At 44.0% G+C, this 13,351-nt stretch overlaps 1 protein-coding gene across 5 annotated transcripts in view; it reads right to left on the bottom strand.

Annotated features, from left to right (window-relative positions):
- MCM3AP (minichromosome maintenance complex component 3 associated protein) overlaps positions 1–13,351 on the bottom strand; it is a 55,797-nt gene that overhangs the window by 26,538 nt on the left and 15,908 nt on the right. For all 5 annotated transcript variants that reach the window (XM_047846844.1, XM_047846846.1, XM_047846843.1 and 2 more), the window contains exons 11-16: positions 11,683–11,843; positions 10,541–10,779; positions 10,014–10,240; positions 8,789–8,889; positions 1,909–2,040; positions 1,390–1,503 (exon numbers count right to left, since the gene is read on the bottom strand). In XM_047846844.1, the coding sequence (XP_047702800.1) occupies positions 1,390–1,503; positions 1,909–2,040; positions 8,789–8,889; positions 10,014–10,240; positions 10,541–10,779; positions 11,683–11,843 (974 nt within the window). The remainder of the gene's footprint in view (positions 1–1,389; positions 1,504–1,908; positions 2,041–8,788; positions 8,890–10,013; positions 10,241–10,540; positions 10,780–11,682; positions 11,844–13,351) is intronic.

Genomic DNA, 13,351 nt, shown 5'->3' with positions numbered 1-13,351 from the left:
GTTGCACCAAAAAGAATAAAATAGCAAGGATAAATTTAACCAATGAGGTAAAAGACCTGTACTATAAAACGCTGATTAAAGAAACTGAAGAGGACACAAATGGAAAGGTATTCCATGCTCATGGGTTGAAAGAGTTAATATTAATAAAGTGTCCATAATACCCAAAGCAATGTACAAATTCAATATAATCTCTATCAAAACACCAATAGCATTCTTCACAGAACGAAAACAAATAATCCTAAAATCTTTATGGAACCAAAAAGACCTCAAATAGTCAAACCAAACTTGAGAAAGAATAACGAAGTTGAAAGTATCACACTCTTAGATTTCATAATCTACAAAACTATAGTGATCAAAATAGTATGGTACTGGCACAAAAAGAGACACACAGACTAATGGAACAGGATAGAGGGCCCCTACCTACATGGTCAATTGTCTATAAACAAAGGAAGCAAGAATATACAATGGGGAAAAAGACAATCTTTTCAACAAATGGTGTAGGGAAAACTGGACAGCTACATGCATAAGAATGAAACTGGACTACTTTCTCACACTACACACAGAAATATGAACTCAAAATGGATTAAAGACCTCAATCTGAGATCTGAGACCTGAAACCTTAACACTCCTAAAAAAAAACATAGGCAGCAATCTCTTGGGACATCAGCCTTAGCAACATATTTATGGGTAGGTCTCCTCAGGCAAAGGAAACAAAAGAAAAATCAACTACTGAGATTATACCAAAGTAAAAAGGTTTAGCACAGAGAAGGAAACCATCAGCAAAATAAAAAGGCAACCCAATGATGGGAGAAGATATCTACAAATAAAAAATAAAAAAATAAAGGAGACAATATAGTAAATAATATTGTAATTACGTTGCATCATGACAAGTGATGAATACACTTATCATGGTGAACACTGAATAATTTATAAAACTTTCAAATCAACATGTTGTACGCCTGAAACTAATATAACACTGCATGTTAATTACACTTCAATTTTTAAAAAGTTAATAAAGTTCTTAAGTGAGATGGCTCAAAATGATCTTTTAACATCTGAAACAAGGGAAGGGACCTCCTACTTGAGAAAATTAATGGTAAATGACTTGGTGTACAAGACTACCAATGAATTATTTTGCTAACAGACACTTGCCCACACCCAGAGCAGGGTCCACAATGAGGATGAGAGTGTATGTAAGTGAGGCCCTCTCTGTAGGCAACACATACCAAGTACATGGATGGCATTTTACTGTTTGGCTATCCAAAAGATATGCTACCCCCCTGTCCAAGTGAAACACAGCTAGCCTGAACTTCACCAGCCTGGCCACAGCACTTCAAAAACCCCATTTTGTCCCACCAGCCCACACCCTCAAACCACAACTTCATTTACTTCAACTCCTGGGAACAGGTTTCCCTCACGCATTCTGTCACCACAAGTTCTGTCAGCTCTGTAGCCAGGCCATGGCTCAGCTGAGTTAACACCAGTTCTCTCTCTTGTTTCAACCTAAGGGTAGAGAAAAAAAAGCACAAGAGTAACGTTTAAGAATAAAAAGTGTCAGTACACTCTGTGACCTCATGGGTCGGGATTTGAGTTGTGCCTCCTAATAAGCTGGCAGGCCTACTCCTCTAATCCCACCAGACATGACACACAGTCACCCACACCCCAGCTCCCCTGACCACCACCCTTACCCCCAACTCCAGCTACACGGAGGGCTGCTGCTCACAAGGTGGGTGTGGCCTCAGGACCCCCACCCACTCCCTGAGCTGCACTGCATGAGGATGCTGGGTGAGCCATGGGTTTCATGCTAGTGCAATGGACAACAGTAAGAGCATCCCAGGCCAGGGTGAATTCTGTCCTTTGTCCACACACCCCGACCTGAGGCGCACTGCAGGAACACGACACACTCACCTTTCCTCTTCAGCCTGCCGCCTCTCCTCCTCTTTTCGCTCCCTTTCCTTAGACACTTCCTCAGCTGCAATGTGCCTCAAAATGCCTGTGGTTGCAGCTGTTAACAGCTCCTCCATAGCAGCATTGGAAACACTATGCAGAGAACAGTGGATATGATTATAAATAAATAAAAGCCAAGGAAGCCACATAACTTAACTTCTAATATTAGCAAGGAAAAAATATATATTTAGCTTTTAGCATAAAAATTAAGCATGTGGTTAGAAACACACAATCAAAACTGACTCATGTAAAAACAGAAAATCTGAATGGGGTGCCCAGGTAGCTCAGTTGGTTAAGCCATCTGACTTTGGTTCAGGTCATAATCTCACAGTTTGTAAGTTCGAGCCCTGAGTTAGCCTCTTCTGCTGTCAGCCTGGAACCCACTTTGGATCCTCTGCCCATCTCTTCCTGCCCCCCCCCCCCGCCCCCGCTCATGTGCACGCACACGCTCTCTCTCAAAATAAACATTAAAAAAAGAGAAAATCTGAATAGACCTATAACTTGTAAAGAGATTGATTCAGTCTTCAAAAACCCCTCCCAAGGGGCACCTGGGTGGCTCAGTCAGTTAAGCATCCAACTTCTGCTCAGGTCATGATCTCACGGTCCGTGAGGTCAAGCCCCATGTCAGGCTCTGTGCTGACAGCTCAGAGCCTGAAGCCTGCTTCAGATTCTGTCTCCCTTTCTCTCTGACCCTCCCCCGTTCATGCTTTGTATCTCTCTGTCTCAAAAATAAATTAAAAAATTTAAAAAAACAAAAATAAAAACCAAAAACCCCTCCCAAAAAATGAAAGTCCAGAACCAGATGGCTTCACCATTAATTCTATCAAACACTTAAAAGAAGAACAGCCCTTCTCAAACTCTTTCAAAAACCTAAAGAGGAAGAAACACTTTTTAACACTTGAGGCCAGCATTACTCTATCTGAAACCAAAACCAGACAAAGACACTGTAAGAAAATCACACACCTGGGTGCCTGCGTTGCTCAGTTGGTTAAGCCTCTCTGTCTCACGCTTTGTCTCTGTCTCTCAAAGATGAATAAATGTTAGAAAAATTTTTTAAAAAGACAACCACACACCAGGGGTGACTGGGTGGCTCAGTCAGTTAAGCATCTGACTTCAGCTCAGGTCGTGATCTCACAGTTCTTGAGTTTGACCCCTGCATCAGGTGAGCTCGAGCCCCATTCCAAGCTCTGAACTCTGTCTTCCTCTCTCTCTGCAGCTTGTGGGATTCTCTCTCTCCCTTTCTCTGCCCCTCGCTCACACTCACGTTCTCTCAAAAATAAATAAATAACCATACACCAATATCCCTTATGCATACTGACAGAAAAAAAAATCCTCAACAAAACAGCAAACCAAAATTCACCAATATATTTAAAAGATTATACAAAATAACCTAGTGGGATTTACTCCTGGAATGCAAGGAATAGTTCAACAAATGAAAAACAGTGTAATACAAACACATTAATGAACTGAAGGGGGGAAAACCCACGTGATCATCTCCATTGATGCAGAAAGAGCATCTGACAAAATTCAGCACCAGTTTCATGATGAAAACACTAAAAAAAAAATAGAAATAGAAAGGGACTTCCTGCACACGATATAGTCTATATAGGAAACACTCACAGCTAGCATCAGATTCAGATATGAAAGACAAAGTTTTTCCTCTAAGACCAGGAACAAAACAAGGATGTCCTATTTGCTGATTCTATTCAATACCATATTGGAGATTATAGAAAAATAAAAAACATCTAAACTAGAAAGAAAACTTTATTCATTGAGGACATGCTCTTGTACACAGAAAATCCTAAGAAATCCACTCAAAACCTATTAGAACTAATAAACAAGTTTAGCAAAACTGGAATATAAGGATCAAAAATTCAATGGTATTTATTTCTATCACTAGCAATGAGCGTTCTAAAAATAAAATTAAAACAATCTGATTTACAATAGCAGTGAAAAATAAAGCAATTAGGAATAAATTTAATCAAGGAAATTAAAGACATGTACAATGAAAAACACAAAACACTGCTGAAATTAAAGATGACCTGAACAAACAGAAAGCCCGTGTGAATAAACTGGAAGACTTTTTTAAAAAAACAATCATCTGGGACATCTGAGTGATTCAGTCGGTTAGGTGTCTGAGTCTTGATTTCAACTCAGGTCATGATCTCATGGTTCATGAGACTGAGCCCCACGTCAGGCTCCACACTGACAAGGTGGGGCCTGCTTGGGATTCTCTCTCCCTCTCTCTTTGCCCCTCCACACATACACATGCACGTGCATGCTCTCTCCCTCCCTCTCTCTGAAAGGAAGGAAGGAAGGAAGGAAGGAAGGAAGGAAGGAAGGAAGAAAAAAGAAAGAACAAAAGAAAAAAGAAAGAAAAGAAAAAAACCTTTAAAAATAATCTATGGGGCACCTGGGTGGCTCAGACAGTTAAGTGCCCAACTTCAGCTCAGGTCATGATCTCACAGTTCATGAGTTTGAACTCCTCATTGGGCTTGCTGCTGTCAGTACAGAGCCCCCCTTCATATCCTCTGTCCCATCTCTCTGCCCCTCCCCAGCTTGCACTCTCTCAAAAATAAACATTAAATAAATAGAGTCAACATTTTTTAGAAACCTTAAAAAAATATATAATAGTAATCTTCTATGCCCAACATGGAGACTGAATTCACAACCGCAAGGTCAAGAGTCACCTGCTTTACCAACTGAGCAAACAAGGTACCCCTAGACTGGAAGACTTAATGTTAAGATGTCAACACTACCCAAAGCAATCAACAGATTCAATGCATCACTATCAAAATCCCAAAGAGATTTGGGAAAAATTCATCCTAAAATTCATATGGAATTTCAAGGGACCCCAAATAGTGAAACTGTCTTGAAAAAGAGAAACAAATTTGAAGGACTCCTGCTTTGTGACTTCAAAGCTTACTACAACTTACTACAAAACTACAGTAATCAAAACAATGCGGTACTAAAACAGACATATGGATCAACAGAACAGACTAGAGAATCCAGGAAGAAACCCTCACGTATATGGCCAATTGATTTTCAACAAGGGTGCCAAGACCATTCAAAGAGGAAAAGACGGTTATTTCAACAGCTGGTGCTGATAAAACTAAGTACTCATATACAAAAGAATGATGTTGAATCTTTATCTTACACCATATATGAAAACGAAACCAACATGGATTGAAGACCTACACTTAACAGCTAAAACTATAAAGTTCTTAGAAGAAAACACAGGGAAATAATAACGTTGGATTTCGCAATTTCTTGAACATGACACCAAAAGCACAGGCAACAAAAGAAAAATTAGATAAAATGGACTACATAAAACAAAACAAAACAAAACAAATGGACTCTATAAAATTTAAGACTTGTGTAGATTGAAGGACACTATCAAGAGAGTGAAAAGGCACAGAAAAGACATCCCCAAACAGACTGGGAAAAAATATGTGCAAATCATATATCTGAAAAGGGACTAAAATCCAGAACATAAAAGAACTCCTACAAACTCAACAACAAAAAAACAATTCAAAAATGGCCAAAGGACTTAAATATAGATTTCTCCAAATAAGATACACAAAAGACCAATAGGCACACAAAAACATGCTCGACATCATTAGTTACTAGGGAAGTGCAAATCAAAACTACAATGAGATACCACTTCACACCCATTATGATAGTTACTATAAAAACATTTTTTTAAAAAAAAGATACTATGTGTTGGCAAGAAGGTAGAGAAAATGGAATCCTTGTGCACTGCTGGTGAGAATATAAAATGGTGCAACTGCTGCAGAAAATAGTTTGGCAGTTGTTTAAAAAGTTAAAAATAGATCATATGATCTAGTAATTCCACTCCTAGGCTTATACCCATAAGAACTGCAATCAGGGAATCAGTTATTTGTACACCAATGTTCATAACAGCATTTATTCAGAAGGTAGCATAATCAAAAGGTAGAAATAATCCCAAGGGTCCATCAATAAATGAACAAAATGTGGTGTATATACACGTTACGTATGTTTGTAAAGTTGACTCTTGAACAACACAGGTTTGAACTGCACAGGACCACTTACACATAGAATACTGTAAGTATACTTTCTCTTCCTTGTTTTTTTCCCTGATGATCTGAATAACCGTTTCTTTTCTCTAGCTTACTTTATTGTGAGAATGCAGTATTTAATACCTTAACATACACAACATATGTTGACTATTGATATTATCAGTAAGGCTTCCAATCCACAAATTGTAAACAGTTAGGATTTTGGGGAGTCAAAAGTTATACTTGATCTTTTAATTTAATGTTTGTTTATATTTGAGAGAGAGAGAGTGCGCAAACAGGGGAGGAGCAAAGAGAGAGACAGGGACAGAATGTGAAGAAGGTTCCATGCTCTGAGCTGTCAAGACAGAGCCCGACACAGGGCTTGAACCCATGAGCCAGGAGTTCATGACCTGAGCTGAAGTTGGACACTTAACTGACTGAGCCACCCAGACGCCCCAGTTATACTCGGTTTTTGACTGCACAGGGGGTTGGCACCCCTAACTCCCTATGTTGGTCAAGGATCAACTGTACATTTTAATAGAGTATTATTCAGCCATAAAAAGGAATAAAATGCTGACACACGCTACAATGTAGATGAACTTGAAAACATTCTCGTGTCTAAAAAAAGTCAGACAAAAAAGGACAAATACTATTATGATGCCATTCATGTGAGGTACCTAAAAAAGACAAACTCATAAAGACAGAAAGTAGAATAGAGGTTACCAGGAGTTGGGGAAAGAGGAGAATGGGAAACTATTGTCTAATGGGTATAGCTTCTGTTTGGGATGACAAAAAAGTTCTGCAAATAGACTGTGGTGAAGGATACCATTAATGTACTTAATGTCACTGAACTGTACACATAAAAATGGTTGATTTTTTTATGTACCTTTTATCAAAATAAGTTGAGCCAACAGAAATCATATTTATTCTTATTTCAAGCAAACAGAAAATATGTATCTGACTCTAGTATAAGAAAATGAATCAACAAAATTAATCCTTTTGAGTCATCTACATTTATACAGGTAAAATAATGCTTTTTAATCATTGTGTGGTTTCATATGTAATAGAATTTTTTTTTTTAATTTGCGAGTGAGAGAGAGCAAGCATGCAAAATGGGGGCGGGAGGGCACAGCGAGAGAGAAAGAATCTTTTTTTTTTTTTTTTAATTTTTTTTTAATGTTTATTTATTTTTGAGACAGAGCATGAACAGGGGAGGGTCAGAGAGAAGGAGACACAGAATCTGAAACAGGCTCCAGGCTCTGAGCTGTCAGCACAGAGCCTGACGTGGGGCTTGAACTCACAGATCGCGAGATCATGACCTGAGCCGAAGTCGGCCGCTTAACCGACTGAGCCACCCAGGCGCCCCTAAAGAATCTTAAGTAGGCTCAGCGCTCAAGGCTCAACTCCATCCATGACCCTGGGATCTTGACCTGAGCCAAAATCAAGAGCTGGAAGTTCAACCTACTGAGCTACCCAGGCACCCTAGGATTTTTAAAACATGTTTAAAATCCTTAAGAGTCTGATTTACTAGGGGCACCCGGGTGGCTCAGTCGGTTAAGGATCCAACTTCAGCTCAGGTCATGATCTCACAGTTTGTCAATTCAAGACCCACATCAGGCTCTGTGCTGACGGCTTGGAGCCTGGAGCCTGCTTCAGATTCTGTGTCTCCCTCTCTCTCTGCCCCTCCCCTGCTCATGCACCGTCTCTCTCTGTCTCAAAAATAAACATTTAAAAAAAAAAAATCTGGTTTACTGGGACACCTGGGTGGCTCAGTAGGTTAAGTGTCTGACTTCAGCTCAGGTCATGATCTCACGGTTCATGAGTTCGAGCCCTGCACTGGACTCTCCACTGTCAGCACAGAACCTGCTTCAGATCCTCTGTCTACCTCTCTCTTCGCCCCTCCCCCATTTGTGCTCTCTCCCTCTCTCTCTCTCTCTCTCTCAAAAAAAACATTAAAAAAAAGGAATCTGATTTACTACATTAATTGGCTTTAATTGGCTTTATGAAAGTTTTTTAAACGCTTAGAAAGGTTTTCATTATTTAAATTTCTTTTTTAATGTTCATTTATTTTTGAGAGAGAGAAAGAATCAAAGCACGAGCAGGGAAGAATAGAGAGAGAGGGAGACACAGAATCCGTAGCAGGCTCCAGGCTCTGAGCTGTCAGCACAGAGCCCAACACGGGGCTCAAACTCACGAACTATGAGATCATGACCTGAGCTGAAGTCGGATGCTTAATCAACTGAGCCACCCAGGCGCCCCAGAAAGATTTTCATTATTAAATTTATTAAGACTAGGTATTTAAAATATTAGAATCAAATATATAAAATTTATAAGTGTAACTTGAAATCTCTAAAGAAATTTCATCACAGTATAAGATGCAAATTATAGAAAACGTTTAAGGAAATTTCACCTGTCAAATTTATAAAGTAAAAAAATCCCAGATCACATAAAGTATTTTTAATTCTTAACAGAGAATAAACAAATTTTTACTTTACTAGAATTTAAAGGCACGTTTAAAGTTTTAAGAAAAAACAGGTTTTCAATTCACACTTTAATAAACCTAACATTGCTCAAAAAGCACACACAAACAAGAACTCCATGCCATTGACAAAGAGACGGTGAGGAACACGAACAGTCACACCCACCTAGAGGGCAGGACCAAAGTTAAGCCTGTACTTAGAATAAGCAGCTGTGACCTCCTGTCCAAGACTGTCAGCAGCTCTCGGGAGAGGAAATGTAGAGGGATGGGGCTTGGCCCCAGCGAGCAGACAGCTTCAGAGCAGAAAGGGCACAGGACTTACCCCAGCGCTGTGGTCGCAAAGGCCGCTCCAGCGGCGCCAACCTCCTCACAGTCTCTCTGAAGAACCTCCTGGATGAGCTCATCCACCACCTGAGCCAGGTCCTAAGGAGAGGTCACATGGGGGTCAGGGCAACGGCAGTGAGAAACACTGCCTCAATCTAGACTGAGCTTAAAACCAATCTAGCTGCACAGGCTAAGGGTACTGAAAACCTTCACAGAACCAACCGGTCACGGAGCAACCCCTCTGGGGCCAAAAAAAACTCCCTTCACGACCCATCAGTGGCTACTTGTCTGAGGGCATCTAACAGTCCTCATGTAGGAACTGGCTACGCTGCTTCGGGAAAGGTTTCCTGCTAATGAACACAGAGGAGCCTTCTGGAGAGGCCAAGGCAAGCCTGCTGCCTGCTCAGTGACGCCATGCCGCCCCCACATCCTATCAAACATCGTCAGTCTCTGCAGCCATTCTTCACAATCCTCTCAGGCCTCCTTAATCATGACCAAAACCGGCCCAAGCAACAGGGTGGCGAGCCCAATCCCACAACCTGTGTGGCCAGTGTGCACACGGTGCTGCGTGCCTGTGGCCCCACATGTCCCTAGTCAACATGCCCACTGGCTCTCTGGAGCGCGAGCAGTGTCGAATATCACTCAGAGCACGCACACCAGGGCCACAAGATGGTGCTAGGACAGGACGCACTGAAGAGCTGCTCTGACAACTGTGCCCAAGACGGGGGAGCATCAGCCTCAGCTCAGCCACCCGAGGCCAAGTGACCGCAGGCCGGGTCTCTCCCGGGACCCCCTGCAGGAGACCAGACAACACAGCCCACTCCACAGGGGAGAGGGTAGTCCACAGAGACCCATGCGTCTGCAGAGTTCTCAATGCAGGGCCGCACCTACTTCACCTGTCATGTTACTTCCAAAAAACCCTCAGCGCCTTCTCTAGTCTTAGCTGTAGCCCTTTCAAACAGACACACAGGCAAAGAGCTAGGGAGCCTGGCGCAGCCTATGCTCGGAGCCCCAAGCTCCTTGCCTAAAAGACAAAGGCTTAAGCCTCCAGGGCCAGGGTCCTAGGACCTGCCGCGGCTGGCACTCAGAATATTCTAGAGCCACAAGCGCAACCACCTTCATGGGAGTGATCTACAGACAGAGGTCGGACTGGACGTCAGACGCTGTTGGTGACACTGATATGCAACTGGCTCCTCAGAGCCCTGATCTGGAAGATTCCTTACCGCATCAGAGTATGCAGGTGCAGGCCTCGGAGGAAGCAACTCAGGCTGCACAGGGGGCGGCAGGGGGGCCTGCACAGGTGGCTGGAAGAGGCCAGGCACTGTGCTCGGAGTTGGTGCCGGGAGGTGAGGCAGAGAAGCTGGTGTGGGTGCAGGGATGGGAAGAGGCTGCTGGAGAGCAGGTGGGGGCACATCTGCCTCTGTACCACACGCCTCTCCTTTCCCCTCACCTGCAAGGGAAGAGGCAAGTGTGGGCAAATAGGGCAACCCCTGGGCACCCACAGTGATCCTTACTGGCCACCCTCCCAAGCAATGTCACAGGGGACGGTATGTGCTTCACCTGTGGAAACCAAGCACTATGACATCAGGGAGCCATTCGGGCCACTCTTAAGAGGAGCAAAAGACATGAGCACTGAGCCAATACCCACCCGACCTACCCCTCACCCTTAAAACAAGACAGATGCTCCTGGCTCCCAAGAGGCTTCCTGAAGGGGCAACAGCTAGTTCCGTCACGTAACGCAGCTCCTCACCTGAGTCCAAGCCGGGTCTCTGAGTGCCTGTGGGCAGCTCCGCAGCCAGGCTCTCCCCAACGTACTTGTTCTGGGAGTTGAAACTGCACACGGGAGTGTGACGAGGGATGGGGGGCAATGGCCCTCCATTCACGATTTCCCCAACCGACACTGTCAGCTTCCTGGTAATAACCACCGACTTCCTGGCCTTGGATAACCCCTCTGGTTCCAGGAACGAGGACCGGTTCAGCTCAACACAGCTACCCAGACCACAAAGAACCCACGGAGAGGCGTTACACAGGTAAAAAGCCAACCTTTACCTTCTCAGTGCCCAGCAGAAACGCTGAAAGCCCTGTCCCCATCATTGGGTCACCCCACAGCCATGCGTAAATGAGGAGAGAGGCAGTAAAAGCTGATTTGGCAGCTGAGCCCACAGTACCCACAGCTGCCAGGCTGGACATTTCCTTGTGACACAGGCCTTGTGACTCCCGGCCTAGTTGTAGACAGCCACAGGTAGAACGCCAGACACCTACGTGCTCCTGTCTTATTCCAAAGCTGCCACGTTTCTTTGAGGACTGCAGAAAGCAGATAGGAAGGGGCTGGCAATAAGGAGTTAAGAGGAGGGAAGGGGTGGAGAAACCCCAATGGGCAATAAGATGTTGGGTGCATGTGCACGCACGTGAGTAAATGGTGCACATTATGGTGCCATTTTCTGGGAGAGGGTCCACGAGTTTCATAAGGTTCTCAAAACACTGACTCCAAGCACTGGAGGAGCCCCTGGCCTGGCCCATTGGTGCCTGTCTGGACCACCAGAGGTGGGTAGTGGTCAGTCAGGGGCCAGCAGCAGTCATCTTCAAGAAACAGAAGAAGAAAGACCCTAACCTTTACCTGTAGGATCTTCAGTAACGCGTGAAAAACCCTGATTCTGGAGTTGCAAAGAAATGGGTCTGAACTCCAATCCACTGACGAGCAGCGTGTGACCTGAGGATGCTCCCCAGCCATTCTGAGCCTCGCTGATTTCACCTGCACCCCGGGGAGGCAGCATGTGGAATGTGCCCTCTGGGGCCTGGCATGTAGCTGGCACTTCCCAGACCCTCATCAGAATTAAAAACAAACAAAAAAACGAAAACAAAAACAAAGAGAGGTCACCTCTCTGCTCTTACCCATCAGAGACAGTGAGACCGTGGTAGTTCAGGAAGTCTGTGGCCTCCTCACAATCTCTGAAGAGCAGCATGCGCACCACGCCATCTAGGGGAAAGACGGTGGAGCGCTGCGTGCTCACGGTGTACGCTATGTTGAGCGCCCGGAGAGCATCCTTGCGGATCTGAAGAGACAAGATGAATCACTACAGGGTCAAGGGGCCAGTTATCCCATAGCCACAGAATTGCCAGCATAGGGCACAGCGTCCTGCTCTAGTCCCTCTGGAAAGCAATCTGGCACTAAGGAGCCTCGGCTTAGCAATCAGCAGGGAATTTGCTCAGCAGAAGATAACCAGAAATGCAAGCGAAGCAATCAGTCTCAGACACAGGAAAAGTCAGGCCATGAAGGCTTTAATTAAAAGAAACCCTAGAAGACAGGGCACCATCAGTGGCTCAGTCGACTGAGCATGTGATTTCAGCTCCGATCATGATCTCAGTTCGTGAGTTCAAGACCCACATCGGGCTCTGTGAGCGCAAAGCCTGCTTCTGATCCTCTCCCCCCCCCGCCCCTCCCCTACTTGTGTTCTCTCAAAAATAAATAAAACAAACAAAAACAAAAACAAAAAAAGAAACCCTAGGAAACAAATTGTCCATCAACAAACAGGTCATGTGGAAAGTCAACTATGCATCCTCCACTTGACAAAAAGCTGTGTGGCAATAAAAATTACCACAGAGATGATGGAGTGAAACAGAAAAATGCATAAATGACACGAAATTTGTAACAAGTGCTTTAGAAAAAAAAAGAAAAAAAAGGGAAAGTGCTAACAAAAATTACATGTGTACGTGTGGGCGCTAGGACTCTGGGTGACCCCTTGCTTCCCCTTGCAGCGCTCTTTAACCCTACCAGTATTTATCCAGTGTTTACTTTGCACCTGGCATGGTTACTGCTGAGCACACAACAATGCACAAAACAAAATCCCTGCCCCAATCACTGGCATGCCAGGGAGAGACCGACGATGAACAAGATGAATCTGTGAAACACACAGCACATGTAATGGTGACAGTGCAACCAAGGAAAGAAGGCAGGGGAGAAGGGCAGGCGGGCAGGGTGGGCCCTGCTGAGATGGTGGCAACCAAGAACACCAGAAGGTGCCATATGTCTCTGTAAGGAGAAAGAACAGCAGCAGGAACAGCAAGTGCAAAGGCCCTGTGGCAGGAGTGTGCTGGGGTTGAAGGGACTGGAAGAGTCACAGCAGGTGGAGGTGAACAAGGAAGAACCCTATGGGACCACGTCAAACACACTATTTCTCTAAAGAAAAAGCACTTAGATGTCTTTTTGCTCAAAGTTATTAAAATGGGAACAAATGGCCAACATCCTAATGTTAAATAATCATTTCAAAGTATTAATTATCAGCTTTATTTGTTGCATGTGCAGAGTTCCACAAGTAGCATGTTGTTTAAAATCTTTTCATTTGTTCCAGAATTTCGGTTCTGTTGGCAACTGTCAGACATGACAGTGAGCAGACTTGCACAAGACCGTTTGCCTGGACTAAGACCATGGGCTTAGTCACTGTTTATCACTGAACTTGATGTGTGACCAAAGAAAAATAACCTGGAGTCACAGAACCAGCTGGTCACATCCTGAGACACCCCCACCCCAAGCAGCGTCCTCCCCACCAAGCAGACCCCTCAC

Source organism: Prionailurus viverrinus, unplaced genomic scaffold (assembly GCF_022837055.1).
Source record: "Prionailurus viverrinus isolate Anna unplaced genomic scaffold, UM_Priviv_1.0 scaffold_42, whole genome shotgun sequence".
Taxonomy (NCBI): Eukaryota; Metazoa; Chordata; class Mammalia; order Carnivora; family Felidae; genus Prionailurus; species Prionailurus viverrinus.
Note: the sequence above shows the minus strand (reverse complement) of the source record. Positions and strands in the feature narration are given on the sequence as shown.